Consider the following 21,052-nt stretch of genomic DNA (forward strand, 5'->3'; position numbering starts at 1 on the left):
CTTTATATTTTATTAAAATTCAAGTTGAGTATTTTTCTCAAAGCAGGGTCCTCAAGATTTAAACCAGAAGTCTTCATTTCTAGCAGACAATGCTGTGGCATATGCATGTTTTGCATGATAAGTATTTCATTGCATGTAAGTTTATTTTATTATTTTATCATCTAATATATCCTAACTATACTAACTTCTTCATCTATTCATTAACCTACAGATTGAACTGAAATGAAGTGCGCATTAAAACAGTCCCTTTTAGCATTTGTTTTGTGAATTATTTATTTTAATTTACATTCAAAAAATGATATAGGAGATAAGGACAGAATGATATGTGGTGGGTATTGATGCTGTTATTGTACCTAACAGCTGAACATAATCAGGCAGATTGCAGGTAACAAGCCCCCAAAGAGCTAAATCTGAGGAATAAAGAAAAACTCTTCTTTTTCACAGCTCTTTGTCACGGTGTCATGTAATAAGCTCATTGAAGGCTGAATTCATGGGGAAAGGCCCACACAGTTATTCCATGATTTTCAACATTTTTATAATTCTTAGACTTTTCATGTACAATCCAACAGTCGGCAACAAACACAGTAACAGGCCCCATTGCAATTCAGGTTAGATCCACTGGGTGTTTGCATGATGCTGCAGACACAGATAAAGTGTATCCTCAGTTTAACAGGAACGCCCCCACCATATACACCCCAAAGTCCTGATCACCATCAGTTGACTCTATTCAACAATACATTCTTAATGGGAATGCATTACAAAGTTCAGTTATGAACTAAATTAAGACCAGATTATGCTGCTCACTCCACAGTTGACCAGACGGGGGTCACTAACATTCAGTGCGTTGTGGTAGCCAATGGTCAGCAACTAAATTCAGTTTGGGCTTTAATCACGAGCAAAGGTGATTTTTTTCCAGGGTTTTACAAAACCTTTAACCACTGTAAAAGCCTGTGTGTGACTGCCACTCTGAAAGCCTTTACAGTCTTTCCATTAAACCCACTGCAGGCACAGAGGCAGACTGTGAGGTCACTGACATTAACCCCATCACCAATTAACTCCTCATGGTCACAGGCTGCTGATGTGAAAGATCACCTGGCAGCTTTTCTTGGTTGAAGATGGTAGGAAAGATATGCGATTCAGTGCTACCCTGACCTCAGGAACTACTGGATGAAGGCACAGCATTCTTAACTTGGGTGGACCTTTCCATTCCCCAGGGCATCACCACAGAGTTCCCAGAACTGTGTTATAAACTTGTGAGGCATCAATTTCTCCTGAAACTGCTAGTCGCCCATAGTCGCAATTCCCAGCAGAGCCATAAGTGTGGCTGATCCTGAGGATAACACAAGTTTTTTTTTTTCCTGGTTACCTTTGGTTAACTAGTTTGTTTTTGCTTAATGATCACACCGACAATGTCAAACCATTTCATGCATAAGCGAAAAAACAACATTCCTGCCAAGTCACTATTTACAACAGGATAATGACTTTTTGGAAACAACTGGAATAAAAATTTGGCAATAAACAATCAGTTTTCGGGGGGGGGGGGGGGGAGAAACAAAGTTTTAACAGTGTTTCACAGTATTGGCAGGTACTTTATAACAAACATGAAAAACACAAACAGACAGGCAGAAAAAAAAAATGAAAGCAAACCCCTCCAGAAGATTCAAATAAAATCGTAGTGCAGCACTAATTTTATGCATCAAGCCCCTTAAGCGAGAAAATCAAGTTACAGTGAATCACAGAAAAGAAACGAAAACAATAGGAATGAATAAGTGTAAGTGAAGCATGTATTAAAACGGTAATACATCCGCTAGCCAGGCTGTACTCCTATACTGTTATATATAGTCGTCTATTGTGTGAATAGTGTCTCATGTCACATGATTCATGTAATCCTGATGTCACTTAAGGACGGCACAAGTGAAAAACAATGACAATAAAAAACATTTTCTGCCAATGACACCCTTCCCAAGGCCCAGCTAAGGCAACAGATGTGGCTGAAAACAAACCAAGCAAGTCTAACAAATCCCTCCAGAGCTAATGTCTAGACAAACCGCAAAAGAGGAGACACAGAGTTGCTCCTTTTCAACTCATTAATTAAACAGCCTGCTGCTAGACAGCAAGAATACTATCTGTATAACTTCAAACCTTTTGGAAGTATTGTTAATACATAAAGAACTGACAGCTAAGAAACACTGACAGGAAACAAAAAGGTGCCCATCAAGCGAGGAGTCCATACTAGAATCAAGTTTGCTCTAATGTTAGCAATGATGTCCAGCACTGGTCTGACTGGAAATGCTGGAGGCAGGAGGTTATGCTGCTCGGCCTCGTCCAGCACCATCACATCACCCCTGGATGTGGGACACGGTCACATCTCTGGCAAGTTACATGGTATGATACAATCAATCAAGGAAAGGCCAACAAACTTACAATAATACACGGCAAAGGTACAATCTGCTACAAGAGTAAAATCTGAATATTTATATAATTATATATACTTTAAAAATAAAAAGCAGAAGACAAACGTTTTAGGTTGTGCAAGTTCTTTCGAAAGATGGCAGAATGGCTGATCATTTGAAGACCGTCTCGAAAGCTGGACACTTGTGGGTATGCAGCCTCTTCACTGCCTTCTTCAGCTCCTTGCTTGACTTCTCCCACTTTTGGATATTCGTCAGAATGTACTTCTTGTCCACTTTGCGGCCCATGATCAGGTAGTTGCTGTTGGTCGGGGGGTCCAGCTGCTGGCAGGGGCAGTCGGCCCCGTTCTTCAGGTAGAGCATCAGATTCCGCAGCTCTTTACTATTCAAGCTTCCCAACTTCAGTGCCTTCTTCTTCTTATGCAGGATGACTTTGCGATCTGAGTTTTCCAGTTTCACTTCCTTTACCTTAGTCTTGATGGCTAGAAGAGAAATCAGCAAAAAAAAAAACAGCAGGCATCAGGAATGAGGTCATCTTCTGATCGGATATCCACAAAGGTAGGGCTACATGTGCCGAGGACAAATTATCAAAGCTTGAGTCATCAAAGTCTTACACTTACAAAATACCCCCAGGTTCATTCAGACTCATAGTGTATAAAGAAACGCTTTGAAATGAGGGTTCTCAAAACCCCCACTGTCTCATGCAGCGTTTTTTTTCCCCAGTCATCAGCAAGTGTCCAGCCACCATGTCAGAAATTACTGTGTTATCAATAGTACTAATAATACTCATGAAGGAAGCCATGATCAAGGCGTCAGAACTCAGACATGAACTATATCATCCTTCCTATCCTATTATCAACTTCACAGGAAGGTTGAGCAAATTCTAGGTTTTCTGTTCAGTTCTTGGGTTGCATGCAAGGGTATCATTTGTAATGTGGGTCGTATTACTCTGTTCAAAGATGCTGTTAAAGGTTCACTTACAAACACATAAGTTCTTGCTTTCAAAAGAAGAGTCAATTTAGACCATTGAGATCAATTATAGATGATCTGCCTTAGTATAAACATTCCAGTCATTTTGAAAAGTTACACAATGGATATGGTGAGGTAATGTGGCTCAGGGGAGTGCTTTAATTAGAACGCAAGCTGCAAGATCCTGGAGGAGGGGGCAAAGGTCTTCACGTGAGACTGTTGAGGGTGAGAGGGGGTCACGTGCAAGGGGTGTCAATGCCAAAGCCCAGATAGTTCAACAATGGGCTCAATCAGTCAAAAAGGAGTTCTGCCCAGAGGAAAGAGACAGATAATTAAGGAAACGGGCTTAGAGAGACAGAGGTAGGTATCCGGTATTGTTTTCTGACTGAATTGACAATGAAGAAACCATCAAGGTGGAATCCGTTATCTGGGGAATTTATTTCCCAATGGAGGTCTCTCAGCACCTCCAGCCGTAATGTAACCAAAGGGATCACCACTTGAAATATGTCCCTGCCTCTCCTATATCAACCGCTGAACGCCTGAAAGGTCTGCCTCGCCCGAGGCCGCTGAATAGGAGCCTGGACATGCCAGGATCGGAACAAAGGAACGAAGATTAGACACATAACATGAGTCCCCCTGAGCTAACCCGGGCCATGTACCACCCAGTTATCTGATGACCCTTCACCTTAAAACACATCAGGGTGGACCAGACCGGGTGTTATCTGAAACGCAAGGCAATTTGGTTGGCTTGCTTCACTGTGGCCCTGGTTCCTTTCAACAGTGAAAGGCAATCTACACTTCTGTGTCCCTCTAATCTCTCCTGCCCTCTGATTTCTTCTTGTCACAAGACCGTGCCACAGTTCCTTCATCCCCTTCAGTCAGAGGAGCTCTCCTCAACTCAAAACATTAGGGAATGGAAATAAGCCCTTCCAACAACCAACTTCCTGCCCAACATCCCCAAGCTCAGCATTTCTCAATCTCTCATCCTCCAAGCCTGGCCCCCATGGTTCAATAACTAACCCTCCACCTGAACGGAAGCTGACACAGTAGCCTCTCCTTGACATTTCACTTAAAGTACAAGCGAGCAAATCAAACATTCACCCTGTCCAAGGAAGTGCTCCATCACAGGAATGACTTTCCCCTAGAGCTTTATTCGTAAAAATGGTCACCTTTAACCTTTTTTACCCCCATTTAAATTAAACGCAGAGTAAGAGATATATATCACTGTCAGAATTTACCAATGCTTTCATTATTATATGGCCTACGATCTAAGCAGCTGCTTGTTCATAAGTTGAACCTGGTGAGTAAGGATGAGGACAGCTCACACATGGCCTGCCCAATGACTGCCCTTGAACCTCTGGAGTTTTCCTCACCCCCTTGGGAATTCATCATGCGCTAAGCAGCGCTGTGTTAAACATTAGTCTGGAACACTTATCTCTTTGTTTGGTAAAGCTGTCCTTGCACAGGGGGGAATTTCCTCTCGATTGTATAAGCACTGTACACAAGGATCAATCACAGTTTCGAGTAAAAACAAATGACTCATAATCAGGTTCAATTTTCTAGGAAAGTGCTTAAAGTTCTGTGGTTTTAGGTTTGGTGCGAATGAGAACCCATTTGTGACCTCAAGCTGCCCTTCTGAGTATGACCTGAGCCTAGAGAACCGGGGATCTGAGACCCGCAACGAGTTCCCTTATCTGTGAGGAGGCAGAAGAGAGGCGGGTGCTTTTGTTAACTCCAGAGCACATGGCCGAGAACAGACCTTCTGTGCCGTCCACCTCCAAGGCGTGTACCTATAGTGAAAGGGACAGGGCCACTTTCAATGGCCAAATAAAAAACTATGTGAATTTTTTAACACAAAAGCAATATATTACAATGTGAAGAAAAAAACCTAACTTATATTATTGTTACTGTATTAACATTAGGCCATTCTTAAACATTTTAAACCATTTTAAGAGATATAAAACGTACATTTGACCTTTTTTATAGAACCAGCTATCTTCTAGAGTGACACCTACCCTGGCAGCCAAAATCTTGAGGTCCAAAGCCGGACTCTTAAAACGCAATTCAATATTTCCTTACAATAGGCAGGCATCTCCTTGGTCTTAAAGGAGAACTGCATCCCAAAATTATATTTCAAAAATATCTTTCATAAGATATCTGAGTAAAGATATATTATTTCATGCACATAAAACTGGCCTTTTGCTTTTAATGCATTAGATGTCTTGTTTAAAAAATATGTCGATGGGGAATAAAATTTTACTACCCATTATTCCCATTTTATTGCCTGAAAAAAACTAAATATGTGGGATTCTGTTTGGATTCTTGCAATGCTGAACATTGTAAACCACATAAAAATGACGGAGTTTTGCTTTGATTAAATGTGACATTAACAAAAATACAGCCGATAGCAGAAAGTTTAGTTCATGAACTTATCTTTTTGGCAGACAGCAAGTTATGGGGATCGGCAAACGATTCCTGTGGGTGACAGGGCCACAAACGCAGTGTGCAGTGGTAATTCTGCTGGGCAGTGCACACTGCCTTGCTGTGTGTCTGAGCATAAGATACTGTACATAATGTTCATTATCACATTTTACATCGTTTCCTCCCTTTATTTGCACCACCACATCCGTATACAGATACATATAAAATTTAAATATACATCTTGTTTTGGACTATACGGAAACACTCTCCTCAAACACCGAGCATTAAAGCATGACCACATCCAAGTGGGTATTTTAAAAAGCCTGTTAGAATCAATGTTTATGCTTCGCAGATGTCTTCATCCTGCCAATCAGCCCAATTAAACAGCTAGTTTTTAAAAACGCCTATGACTCAGTCACTTAAAAATGTACCATTAAAGCTCGCCTGTGGTAATTCTAGGCACTAACGTCATACTTATTAAACATGCTGATCTGCTACCGCACAATAAACATTTTGCCTGCAGCGCAGTGAATACTGTTTTAGCGAAATACTTGACACGGTATTGCATACAAAACAAAAAAGTTCACAAATAGCACATCACCGATACCAACACCACATTTGTGCACCTGAAACTGTTTCTGATTAGGCCTATTGTCTGTTAAACAGAAACTACAATGCCCTTTTCTCTAAGGGCAAAACAGCCAAACTTGACATACATTTCTGTACAGCATTGCAAATATAAAACAACAGGGAAATGCTATGGACATAAAATATGATCAAAAACAGGCTTATATCCATACAAGCTCTTTCTCACTCTATATTGGCAAATTATGCGTATATCAAAGAAACCTCATAACTTTCTATATATTCTCAATCAAGCATCAATATCTTAATTTTGAAGCAGGATTAATTTATTTTTCCTAAAGAAGATCTTTCACTTTTTATGCAGCTATGGGTTTTAGGGTGGGTGGATCGATAACGTGGACAGGAAGTTATGAAATAGTTACAAATCATTACAAAATAGATTGTTATGTTTAATGGACATAATTCTAGATTTATGTGGAATTGTTTTGCAAAAGAGCTTATTTTTAAAACTACATTATCAATGGAAGGCAAGCATTGTATTTATGTCTCAACATCACAATTCAATAACACGACTGTTGCATTGTTCATTTAAATGAACTGTGTTTAACACAGGTTGTCTTGTTGAACTATGTTGAAACTGGTTCAATGAAAACCGCTAGATGAGACCCAGCCACAGAAATAAAGCAGAACAGATGGGGAGTATAATTAACACACTTATAAGCATCCCTGCCGTAGTTCAGCATGCATCTATACAGGTAGACTTGACTGTGCAGATATATATATAGATATATATATATATATATATAGATATATATATATACATATATATATATATATATACATATGACCATGTCAACAACAAAGTTTGTTGTTGTTGAACAAACCTTAATTTATTTTGATCAAGAGCTGAAAACGAAATTCAGACACACATGTTTTATCCCCTGTGCTGGTTACTGTGACAATTCATTTCAGGAATTTCTAAAGGTGAATCAAAATTTAAATCAACACCGACTTTTATTTTCATTCACCCCTTAAATGATTCACCCGTCAAAAGACACCCATAAATTTTTTTCCAGAATATAATTTTTATATGATGTATTAAACTTTTTTCACAGTGATCTGACATATGCTGATCTGGGAAAATTAAAATAAGACTGCTCAGAAGGAATTTTACAGTTTTAATTTTAATGGTGTAGCAGATAGAGATTTCGAGGTCATGTTATCTCATTAAACTGGCTGTAGTCACGCTACCTTACTGGTCCAGCTTTATACCCAGAAGGTGCAGAGCGGACAGGGACTGAGCATCACCGACAGTCAGCAAAAATCTGAAATTTCATTTAGGATCCACTGTTTGGCTGTGGAGAGAACATGCTCATAGTCATACACAATTCAAATTATTGTAAAGCTTGAACATAACTTTGTGTGTATAAATGTTTGTTTGATGTAATGAGATGTGTACTATTTTTACCATACTAGGAGCATAATACTAAAGAACATCACCACGCCTCTTTTATCTTTCGAGCTGTAACACTTAATGAATAGCGATACCATTGGCAACCCAGAAAGAATTAAAAATGCGGTTTATTCACAGTAGAGCTTAAGATTTTTACACTGCGTAGGCCTTTCTGCCTGGACTTTGAATGAACCCTCTCACTGTCAACTCTTGTAACATTTTTATAGTGTAGGACTTAACTGCCTGGAGGTCCTGCCTTGCCTGTTTGGACAAATCCAAGCCAAACTCTGGTCCAGGTCAAGTTCTGAAAAGTGTTTTTCATTTCATTGTTAACAGCCTTCAGCATTAAATCTGACCTGAAAATCCCCGTCGAGACTTGCGCAGTCATCATGCTAGTGAGTAGAAATCACTAGTGTCCTTGTGCCCAGTAAGTGAACAAAAATACAAAGCCCTGTTGGACAGTATAAACGTTCGTTGTGATGCACTAACAGCAGCAGAAGGCCCTTTGAGAGGCAGGCTGTTTAAGCATTAGGTGTCAGTGAGGTAAGGAGGGCACAAGGAAACACACTGCAATGTTCAGTAATGCACTGTAAGACAGGGAAACACATTGCAGTGCTCTGTAATACACTGTAACACAGGAAAACAGACGGCAGCGCTCTGTACCGAACTGGAACACAGGGACAACAGGACACTGTAACACAGCGAAACACAAGGCAGTGTCCTGTACATCAAAATGCATGCACCACAACAATTATGAGTGGCCAAAAATATTGAAATGCACAGCAAAACATAGTCAACACAGCCAGACGCAGTAAGACGGAGCAGCACACTGTGCCGTCTGATATAACATACCTCTTTCCCCCACGTGAAGATGCCCAATCCTGTTCCCAGCCACAGTAATTCATCCATGGTACAGCCTTACTTGTTAACTCATTAGGTCATTCATTGTGTCACACCACTTATTAAGTCATTAATTCATTAGTTGTGCACCTTCAGGTCACAGCTACTACTTGTTTTGTAAATGGAGTTTTGGAGCCGGGTTGGGGGCAATTGCCACATAACATGCCCCCACCTGCCACCGGACAGGCACTGGGGCGTGCCGAAGCCATGCCAGTAGCATAAACGGGCTGTCAGCGCAGGAGCCCGAATGCTGGGTCACAATTCCTCTTCCAAAGCCTGATTTTGCTAAAGCCCACAATTCTACATATGGCAGGAATAATCTTAGTCTGGCAAACTGCTCTGTTTTTTAAAAGTGCTGTTTCTTTTGTTTGTCAGGCCCGTTCACGTCCAGCGTAGGAACAGAGCTTCTTGTTTGGGACTTCGGCTAAGCTCATTTGGAGGAGTGTTCACCTGTAAGCGAAGCCACTAATTGGAACAAAAATGACATTTTTATTGAGCTGTGCTTTTTGATGTTTTACACATCAATGTTCTCAATTAGTGAACATCAGTAGGTTGTTAGTGTGACCAAGTAGTTTGCCTATTACCCATTGCCTATTACCAAATATATGCTATTTCCATGGCCAAATGTTAAAACCAACCTTATTTTAAAAAAAAAGAAAAAAAAAAAAATCAGTTTTTGCGTTGGAAAACCATAAGCACCAAATGGTAAATCAAATACACTGTTTGTGTTTGGAAATCATGCATTAACCATGCATAAGTCATGGAGCAGTCATGAAAAATGACACAGAGCAACAACGATGGATAATATGATATAAAATAGGGTGGTGGTCCAGGTTAAATCTTGTGCCAAACGAAGTAATTTCACCATTGGGTCCTTGGGTGACATCCAGGCCCTCTAGGAACATTTCTGCTCAAAGAATTAGCAAGAACATTCCTGGCAAAACAAAGCTAAAAGACGATGGGTTCCGATATTGTTGCTGAAAACAAATAGAATATGAGTTTATTGTGCAAAATCTGACTTTTTTGAGGCCTAGCACCTTGAATTTTAAAAAAATAAAACTATGAGCACACTCACGCACAAGTCTATCCATCACAATTAGATGGGGGGATGATGAGGAGACTGGAGGTATGGAGGTATTTAAAAAGTGCCCTTTCATCTCCTGCATGCCAAGCTCTTGTTCGCTACCATATTTGCATTGAGTTTCACAATGGTTTTAAGGGCGTGCATGTTGTGCGTAAGAAACACACATACACACACATTCTACTATTGTATAACTATGATGCAAATTATTGAAAACAAATGGAAGATATGGAAAGAGGACGGAGGATGGAAATCATATGTGGCACAATGACACAGCAACAAAGTACTGAAAATGGGATTCTGGTTCCATTTTATGACATCAGACTTTCTCTGCCACCATCTCTTCACAAAAAAAGTCCCTCTATGTCCCACCCCCAAAGCCCTGGCCCGCCCAGTGAGTCTTCAGTGACTGAACTGCATGTCCAAATGTAAGTTGCATCTTGGGAAGGAGGTGGAAACTGACCTGGGTGGCCAAATGGGAGGGAGTAAAAGCTGCTGGGATGCCGGGGGGGCATAATTTATTGCCCAGGACAGCTGCTTAATGAAGGGTGTAAGTGTCGTGGGGAATTACACCCAATTCATTCGTCACAGGGTATTACACCTTTAAAGAGCTAGATGGAACTTTACATGGCTTTATCAAGGCTACAGAACAAGCCCCAAATAGCGGTGGGGGTTGTAGTTAATGACCCCAAACTTATAAGGGACTCCACAGCTAGTCTGTCCAGACCGTGACCCTTAAGAGCAGCGTGTTCCCTCTGCACCTCCCAACACTCACACCTTCTCCATGCGAAGCACTTGGATATTTCTTTGCCCCTATGCTGGATACCTCTGGGGTCGTTCATGCCCCTCATGTATCTCAGAGTGAGTTTTATTTAGGCGTACTTGGGTAAAAACATCTGCTAAATCTGCCAAAAGTTGTGCTGTGAATCCCGGATTCAAACAAAGAATCACTGAAAGATTTCCCAGAACTTAACCCTCTGGAACGTCACCGTGGAAGGAGACCTGGCAACGGGACATCTACATGGCATCTTGTGGAATGCAGATTGAGGGAGATCATGCACACTACCCTGCCTCCACTAACCATGGCAGAAGAAAGGTGCGCTCACCCCCCCCCCCCCCCCCCCCCATCCTGGCCAGACCTGCCAGGCACTGAGACCTGATGAAATGGCTCGACTTAAGACTGCTCAAAGTCTCGTAAATTCTTCGGTAATCAGAGGCAGTCCTCCACACTCCTGCATCTCACTTGACTGGGCAGAGGATGTTGGGGTGGGGGGATCGTTAAGCAGGGAAAGGGGGAGAGGACTGCCAAGAGATGGGGAAGAGAAACATTTTAAGTTTCTTTTTGATCTCTCATGAAGTTCTTTTTGGTTCCAGATCTGTAGTTCTCCATAGACAGTGTGCCTTCAGGGGTAAAGGGCTGCTTTGTCTGTTTAGTCACTCTTAGGCCCCTGAGAGGTAGGCAGCACCAAGCATTAAGCTCTTCAAACACAACAAAGTTTGGTATCTATGCTTTCCTCTGGTCCTTTGTTACCTTGCTGAGGTCATAACACATGTGATCCATTTTAATCTTCTCTCCCTTTCCTCTTGCAGAAACTCGCAGGATTAGGTTTAATCCCAGTTTTTTTTTTTTTTTTTTTTTGTTCTCGTCCTGAGCTGATTGGCCAAACTGTCAAGCCCAATCGGTAATTATGAAAATCCTTGTGTCACGTTAATTTGAAAAATTAAACATGCCTGCTGCAGGAAACGGTTCGGCGCATTACTCATTGAAGGTGGGACTTCATCTGTCTGAGCAAACAGGATGTGGATCTTCCCCAAAAGCCCCTCCCATTAATCCCAGCATGTGACATCTATCACAGGTAACGCCCCACACTTCACCAGCTCCCTGGGTGTTGTGGCACAAAAGCTGGGGTTGGATATGACTGTGGGTGAGTATTCTGCAGTTCTGTCCAGAAGGTCACTGGCTTGAGTCCCATGGCCAGTAAAGTAATCATATAATGATTGGGCCCTTGAGCAAGGGCCTTAACTGTGAAAACAGCACCGTCATACTGGAAAAAAATGGCACTCTAACCCCAAGCTTTGCAGCCGCCTACATATCCGTGTGTCTCATATCAGTGGAAGACTAGAAACGTGAAAGCCAAACACCAAGCATTTGCTTGAACAAATGGCAAATGAAGTACCATTATATTCTTGCTCAATAAACATTTAATCAATTTCATCTATTTATACAGCTGGAAATTTTCACCAAAGCAAGTCAGGTGAAGCATCTCACTGGAGGCTATGAGGGTCCTCTGTTCTTGGAATGTATTTAGACGCCGAAGCCCTTTCCCCTGCTATGGAACCTGGAAATGTGGCGGGGGGGCGAGGTGGCTTACCGAACTCACTAGCGCACATGTGCTCCAGAATGATGTCCATTTTCAACTTGTTGTCACATGGTGGGCAGACAGGCTTTGTGTCTGTGAAAGAGGGAGAAATGGGGATATGGTTAGGAGGGGGGCACTGAGGGAGGGGGTAGGGGGGATGCCGCTCCTGTGTTATTCCGTCCTGTTGGCTGGTCTATACAAACCAGCAGCTTTCCAAAACACAGAAGGCAGCGATTGTCCCAGCAGATGCAAATCTAGCACCCTCATCCGTGCCGCCCGCTGACATCGACACCCAAAACGGGGGTGAGGGGGGGCTGGTCGGGACTCCACGCTAACGTACGTGGGCTTCCTGATCAAATTCGGATGTTTATGTTTTAAAGTTCCATGTACTTGCCAAACCGAGACTCATTCCGGCACAGAGGTTTCATCCTAAATACTTCTGCGATACCATAACGAAATTCAGAAAGCATTTCCCCTGTTGTGCAAGCTGGGAGGAGTGTGTTCGGGAAGTGAACAATAAAGAGCGCCTGGAGCTTTGTTTGTGTGCCAATGTGAGCTGGACACCTCATCAGGCTCCTCTGAAGGTGCCTGAAACTGCACATTATTACTGCATTGTTCGTTAAGATACCTTCAAAGTTTGCAGTTTTATGTTCAAAAACTCCTTTTTGGGTGTTTATTACTTGCTTTGACTCGCAGAATTACAGTAATTACAGCACTGGACACAGTTCAGCATTACCCACTAGGGCCAGCAGGGGGAATGGCGGTTAAGGGCATAGCAGTAGAATTAGAAGCCTGTCCAAGTCCCAGGCTGTTGTTTGCTGTTGTACAGTTGAGGAAGCATTACTGAATCGCATCTGAATTAAGATGTCCGGCTGTGGCAGCAGTTCAGTTCGTAAATTACATGCAGTCTGCTCAGCATGAGTGAAAACTGAGGCACGGGGGGTAGGTTTGGCTTAGTTCACCAAGTCTACATGGGGAAAGCTGGTGAATCTCAGGGGTGCAGAGAGACCTGCCACATTTGGCTCTGCTAATCAGACACGGACACAGCAAGAGGCAGCCAGAAGGAGAGACTCAGGAAGATAGTCAGACGTCGACATTCCTTAGCTTTTACAATGTTACTAGCCATATTTTCCCTGTCTGAGGAATACAATAATAACAATTGCTCCCCTCCTTTCTTTCTCCTTCTATTTTTCTTTCTTTCTTTCTTTCTTTCACTTTTGTCTTTTCTTTTTCTCTTTTTTCCTCTCTTCTTTCCAAAATGCAGGGACACACATGTTCCTTTTACTGCACTTCTGTTGCCACTGGGTCATTCTCAGACGGTACTTTTTCACCAGCATACACGAACCAAGCCGTACCCAAACCGTACCGCGAAGAGGCACTAGTTACAGGGCTGTTTCAGCAGGTTTCAGGCTTCCACTATAGGAGGGTCAGCTCGGTGAGGGTGTCACCAGGTTTGGAGAGCAACAGTGACGTATAACCAAAGAAATTTATTTCACACAGTGTACATTTTGATGTACTATGTGCAAATGCCCTCTAGCATGTCATTGACAATCGCCATGCTATGTTAGCATCAAACATTAGCATCAGCTTGCATAAATATGCATTATGTAGTTCCATTTTAAGTAAGTTCCATTTGAAAATTCTCAAGTTCAACGTGCAATCCTACTAATAACGAATAACATAAAGAATATATACTTTTTCCTTCAGATAATCCAAACGCCAAACAACGGTATCTCTATGTACCAATCAGATGAACTAAAGGTTGCCGCTTCTTATTGGAGGTGTTAAGGTGGTGGAGGTGTTATGGTGGGGGAGGTGTTAAGAGAGGCAATACACAAGGTCCCAGTTCAGTCACGAAGGGGGGGGGGGGGGGAGGAGGGCACGAGCCTGCTGAATTCGACCATTCTCCACACTAAACCGAGTATGTCATTGTCAAAAGGGTGATAAAGACATCAAGGACCTAAACGGCTAACAGCACCAGTGAGTAGTGTACTAATTAAGGAAGGGCTCGGTATGAGATGCGGACAAATGGCCTGTCCAGTTAAGCCAACACACAAGGCCTGGCTGTCGCCTTTGCACGCTCCCCTTTGTCCGCATTCACGCATTCAATGACGTGCTGATACTTCCCCTTGAGAAAACATGCCGAAGCACTAGTCCATGTCAGCTGGGATTCTTCTCTGTATTCTCACGTTTCATGAATAGGTGCATTAAACTGTGTCGCATTCAACTGTACATCAACTTATTTAGCAAATGCTTTTATCCAAAGTGACGTGCGATTGAGAAAGCAGAGTCAGACAGTCCATGGAGCAACTGGTCCAACAGTGAGGTAACTTTGCTGAACTGGGATTTGAACTGGCAATCTTTCTGATTGCAGGCACAGCGTCCGGACCAGCTGAGCCAAATACCACCTGCATTAAATGAGCTGCAGTTCTGGAACCAGAGATGCTAGATAAATTACGATTTCAAACCATATGTGTACACAGAATGGAAATTATTCTGGGAATTAAAGCCAAACTACGAACCATCAGCTGTATTTTCCTGTTGCCCTGAAATACATTACAAGGAGACGCAAAAACATCTTTACATCTGCCGCCCTATACTACTGTACAGGAAAAGCACAATGTTTCGAAACTGTGTCAAATCGCACACATTTCAATGCCACAGAATTGTGGGGGTGCTGCGGTGAAAGGCTGGACTTTTCATTTCAGGTTCACTTCTCAGGATTCTGCTGTTGTACCTGCACAGGAGGATTCAAAATCACCCCCCCTGTGTAAACTCCAAGCAAGATGCATAAGCAGATGTAAACACGTAAGACAAAAGCATGTCGAAGCAATTTAACCACACAGACATGAAGCTCAGGTGGACACAGATCATTTGATGTACATCTTCAGACAAAAACGAACACCCACACGTGTAACTTGCCGACCGAAGCAGGGAGGGGTTAATTTTCACTACGTGGCCCATGTCTGATACATACATCAATAGTCTGAGGCATACATGCATCTCCAAGGTTCAAGATCTTCCCAGCAGCCCCCACCGGGTAGCGGTTCAGCAGGATACAGGGTCACATCTCTCCCTTTATCATCCTGTTTGAAAAGACACACTAGGGATCGACTCTCAAGCCCCCCCCCATAGCTGAGTGCCTCCCTTATCACAGAACGCAGAGTGAGGCCAGGTGACGTCCAACCAAACGGTTGTACACGAAACTCCCACTTTTGACATTATCACCTGGGACAGAAGCCAAATGCTGCTAAAGCCACGATCACAGCCAGCTATTACCCTGCCTTATACATGTTGGGTGTGTATAGCATCCCATAAAAAGGACACGACTGCACTTCCCTCCACACGGCTGTAAATTGGATTCATTTCTGTCACTCTGGTGAACTGCTGTGCTCCATGGTGGATCAGACGGCAAAAATATAAGAAGAACATGTGGACTGTGTGAGGTCATCCATTCTGAATCATATGGCAGCAGGCAGCATAGCTTAAATGAAAACTGTTTTTCTAAAACCCCAAAATACAGATATAATCTTTTGGTTAAGTATCGTGGACCAGTTACTCACCCTCAAACTTCATCCTGAACAGTTACACGAAAAGGTAAGTGCTATAGGGCGGAGGATGTGGATAATATCTGAATAGATAAACGCGGTAAAACTGTTTATTTATGAGGAAATGGCTTGACGCCTTTGACTGAGTATCTGGGATGAGCCGTTTGCTGGAAATTGCTTCAGCGTGTAGAAGGCTTTGATAAACAAAACGCTCCTTGAACCTTAAAAAGGTGCTATTTTGCCATCTGCATCAGATTTGCATAAATTATCACCCACCCATGACCTCTGTTGCTTATCTAACACAGGAACAAGGCAAAATGGTTAAGGATGATACTGTGAGATACCTAAAGCAGCATTCTGCTAATTAATATAGAGCCGTTTACAATATAGACCAAAGTGCAGCTCTCTGATCCGAATTCCACCTGCCCACCCCCAGCTTCTGTGAATACGCTCCTGTCAAACAGTCCACATTTTTGCTTCCTTCCAGCTGCCGCAGCTGAAACGCGGACCGTCTGTAGATCCCCAGGGACCAGATTGGGATAGTGTTCTAACATAAACACAGATGGAATGGCTGAACAAGTCAAACAGCCCTGAACACAGTTAGACTCTTAACATCATGGGAAAGTCACATGACCCTCGTAGCCCCAAAACCGGCCAACAAGATACATTTTCCGTTTTCAGCTTTTGATGTTTGTTTATGGTGCTGAGTTGCTACAGACATTCAAGTTCGCGGTGACAAAGTCATCAGTTGTGAATCACAAACAAACGCTGTCCCTCACTTCTTCCTTCTGCCAGTCCTCCAAGGGGACCACTGGGAAGTTACCTTTCATATCTGAATAACCCCTCAAGGTAATGAAATCCAGCTCCTGCCTGACATTACAGCCAGCAGCACTGAGTGCTGTGCTCGACTGTAGGTGCCCATGTTCTGGTACAGAAATCACATGACCAGAAGACCACCCCCCCCCCCAAAGCAGCCTGCTAAAAGACTAAAAGAGAATGACTACCAGCTGTTTAGATAACAAATATAATATTGATTTCAGATGAGACTTATGGGAGTAAAAATAAAATCAGGCTCTGGAAACGAGCCTCTTTGTTCTTCCAGGAAACACTGTAGGCCTAGAACCATGTTGGAGATTTTATATGAAAGATGGCAAGAGCTGGACACTTCAAATAATGGGCTGCTGTGCGGCCAATGAGAACAGCCGTACCATTCCCAGCGGGAGTGACAGAGCGCTGTCTGACCTAATACAGGCAGATACTCACAAACTGCTTTTCAGGACCCTGGGTTTTGGTGACCCCCCCCCCCCCCCACCAAGAAAAAGGTATTAAAAACTGCCAAACACAGCTTAAAACACATTTAGTGGAAATGTTGTCATAAAAATTATTTTCTGATTGACCCCTAATTAAAGCCATTGCCATGGACATGAAGGCCATTTCTGCGAATGTGAGAATGTTTATGTGAGAAATATTTGTAAGAAATACATGCCTGAAAAATGAAATTCACACAATTTCAGGCTTATGTGCTTCTGAGTAGTTCAAAGCGTAAATCTTGCAGGGTTCTGCATTACTAAAAGTATTGCAAATCCGTCACCCTGCAAGTTAACAAACTATGGATGAGTATCAATGGTTGAGTATCAATCATACTGTGTGCCACTCACACCTTACAATCCAGTCACAAACAAAGAGGTAAGTCTGGCCAGCTAATTTTGCTATACGTGCTTTGGCCAGCACCACAGACATGACCCACTGCAGGTCTGCTGAGAGGCGAATCAGGCATTTCCAACGTGGCTTAACCTGCCGCAGAATGCCGGTCACGGAAAGTCGCACCTTACCTGAAAATACCGTGGTATTCGTGGAGTTGGCCTGCCCCATGGAGATGCATATTTCATCGTCTTTGGGGAACTGGCTGCAGGAGAGCATCTCTGGCCAGGGGAAGCCAAACGCCTCCATGATGGGGGTGCAGCCGTCACGAACAGCCTCGCAAAGCCAGCGGCAGGGCATGATGGGGTGATCCAAGCACACGGGGGCGAACAGCGAGCACAAGAAGACCTGTGTGCCAGGATGGCAGCCCTTGTGCACCAAAGGTACCCAGCTGCCCGCCTGCTGTTTGACCTCCGCCAGACTCTCATGTTCAAGCAAGTTGGGCAGCAGCATCTGATTGTAGCCCACATTGTGGCACAGCTTCAGGTCACTGGGGATGTCAATGCATTGAGGCTTCTTCCCATAGGTGGGGGGATTATATGACTTCCATGTAATGAATTCCTCCTCGGAGGTCTGGGTGCATGTTATGCCCAGTGTTAGAACGAGGACCTGAAGCAGAACAGCCGGTCTCCGGAGGAGAAGAGAAGAGCACTCCATTTGCTCCTGCAGGGGAAGAGGGATGTCAAAGTGAGCGTGGAGAACTTGCTGAATAGGAGTTAAAACCACGGCTGAGCTGCGCTGTTTTTGCTCCTGCTCTGCGGCTGTGCAGCGCTGACAGACCAGACTGGACCCGACCACACCGACCGCCTAGGTGTCATTGAGTAAATCGCGCGCAGCCCAGGAACAAGAGGAGCCTCGGAGGCACCTCCTGGCCAATAGGAGACCGCCGTTGCCTTTTGACACGCACACGTAAATCAAAAGGCTCATTTAGCACGCTATTGTCACGGCTGGAGAGCGCTAGATTTACGTAAAGCAAATCGCAACGGGGTGTACGCTCGACGCAATTCTCTGTTTATGAGAAACTTATAGGAGTCGGATTTTACTGATGTGCTTCGGTAACGCAAAGTGTTCAACGATTGTTCCGTTACGGAGGTGTCACTTTGGATCTGTTCGTTAATTTTTAAATGTGGTGAATATCATCACTGAAAAAATGCATGCATCGGACAGAGTAAATAGTGAAAAACCCGTGAAATGTATTTATTTATCGGAATACGGAATTTATTGTGAGATAAAGAACAAAAGGGGAAACAGCAGAAATTTGGTAAAATAAATAAACGGTCTTACCTGATCAAATCGTGACCTGCAGGTTCTTGTTACATCCAAACTTTCAAAACAGACGTGAATATCTTTTCCTTCGTTTCTTTAATCACGCCGTTGATATTCAGATTAAGAAAAACACCTCCGAGCCGAGGATCTGGATCTCCTCACAGCCTATTAGGAGTCCCTGGACTTTGAAGAGTGTATGATTTGTATGTGCTGGAATGCAGATTGAGAATTTAAATAACTAGAAACCACTGGGAAGGAGAATGGGCTCTACTTTATTGTTTCCATCATTTGCAAATGATGTAGTTTATCTATCATGAATATGGACGCGGTGGCAAATGGATAAATGTACATTTCGTTTTTTAAAATGAACTGCGCGATGAAGTGATGTTTTGGGTCCCGCGGACTCGTGGAGAAGATGTTTCTGCTTCGGCAGTATCTCGGTTTTACTACACTGCGATAATTAACAGTCTATTGTTGTGAAACAACTTAGAAGTCATATATATCTGTCAAGCCGGATGTGGTTTCTGCAGCTTTCTGAGACAGTATAAATGCGTTTGCTGCATTCCCCATGACTCGTGAAATAAAAGGTTATCACTAGCACTCTCAAGTAGCCTGTCATTACTAACCTCATCTAGACTTACCAAACCATCGAGTACAAAACAATGCAAACATTCAAAAAACATTCAAAATGCTTATATTACGTAAAGGAGGCAAGGACTGAGTATGACTGACACATTTCACAGCTCAGACCTCTTTATTTATGTGTTTATTATTATTATTATTATTATTATGAGCCATTGCGTGCGACTCAGAATGACGTTCACGTGTTTTTGTTCAAACGGGTAACAAATTAGCTACATCAGCTTAAAGCATGAACATTACCGTGACTCGCAGAAAAGAACCACTTGATGAGGTGACATGTGATTACTTTGTCCGTCTTTGCCGGGCTGGACTTAAAAAACGGCTGTAGAGTGCTTGTGCTTATTGTTCTACAGTCTTAGGCCTCGGATTATTCGAGTCCGAATTTGAAATTTGAGGTAATTTCCGTGAAAAAAAAAACGTTTTGAAATGGATTCCAACGCGAATTACATTAGATTACAAAAATACATTACAAAGACATATGGTAGACCGAATAGGAATTTAACTACAAATGTTCTGCTATGTGTATTATTATTATTATTATTATTATTATTATTATTATTATTATTGTTGTTGTTGTTGTTGATGATGATGATTTTGTGAATAACATTGTGAAAAATTAAAAACTGAGTCCTACAACTTAAGTTATATAAACCCTACTGCATCAGCAAATGCAATGACGCACACTTTATAATATTGTAAATAATAAAAATTGAGGTCACAATTGTAATAATAGGCCTAACAATAGTAATAATAGCAATAATGATAATAATCGCTCTTTTGAGTTTCGGAGTTTTCTTTATTGAATAGGTAACAAAAATATAAATAGGATTAATAGAATGTTCACACCCATATGTATATGCGGGTCCTTTGTGAGCCTGTAATCATTTAACGACAGTAACAACAGCGTTGCGAACGATCAAATTGATAGGTGTTTCTCTGATCGTGTTTCGTATATAACACCTGTAAAGTATCATTAAAGCTCATTCACTACGAATACACTAAGACTTTAGTAAGATGTTTCTCGTACATTTTATTCCAATAATTAGTAATATGTCGTTAGATTCATCACCTATAGACGGGCTACGAAAGGCAATGCGTATCCTCTGAAATCACTGCGCAGTTCAGGGCATTAGATTTCTCATGCCAATAAATATGAAATTTACAAGGATGGACTGTGAGACCCTGGATCACAGGAACAAGATAGAAAACCTCTGAGGGGTTCATTTAGGTAAATCACTCTGCATGTAGAAAACCATATGCTATCCAAAACGCGTTGGCAGCCACCATGAACGCTTGGAAATCACAAAACATTAAAGCAGAGGCCAGTAAAATTAAGGTGTTTTGCACAGAGCTTTTCAAGACTATATTTCTAAGAAATCGTAAATGTTAATATGTGAGCGAGAGGTTATTACAAAGAGAAGTAAGTAATGATTTAATGTGTCTCTAGGCTGTGTTTTATTAAGCCAGTCCGACGGCGTGCCCCTTGCAAGTTATGCGCTCCTTAACAGGGCAATCTTTGCGGCCGCAGATCACTTTATGTGACTAAATGACAGGGCAGGCAGAGGTGAGCAGGCACCCTGTCCTTACGGTCACTGGGATCGGTGATTTCTACAAACAGAAACTGCATTCGTTTACAACCCTGCGCTTGTATGCATAAATCTAACCGGTTTACTAGGTACCATAGTTTCATCGCTTCGGGTTTTGTCACTCAACCT

At 42.5% G+C, this 21,052-nt stretch overlaps 1 protein-coding gene across 1 annotated transcript; it reads right to left on the bottom strand.

Moving 5' to 3' along the window:
* Positions 1-247: 247 nt before the first annotated feature.
* On the bottom strand, positions 248-19,192 carry LOC125746596 (secreted frizzled-related protein 1-like). Its single transcript, XM_049020760.1, has 4 exons — positions 18,714-19,192; positions 17,561-18,092; positions 12,193-12,273; positions 248-2,893 (listed from the first exon to the last, which is right to left on the bottom strand). The coding sequence occupies exons 2-4, from the start codon at positions 18,084-18,086 to the stop codon at positions 2,565-2,567; spliced, it is 936 nt and encodes a 311-aa protein (XP_048876717.1). The 5' UTR covers positions 18,087-18,092; positions 18,714-19,192; the 3' UTR covers positions 248-2,564.
* Positions 19,193-21,052: the final 1,860 nt, after the last annotated feature.

The sequence above is a fragment of the Brienomyrus brachyistius genome, chromosome 7 (assembly GCF_023856365.1).
Source record: "Brienomyrus brachyistius isolate T26 chromosome 7, BBRACH_0.4, whole genome shotgun sequence".
NCBI classification, from domain to species: domain Eukaryota; kingdom Metazoa; phylum Chordata; class Actinopteri; order Osteoglossiformes; family Mormyridae; genus Brienomyrus; species Brienomyrus brachyistius.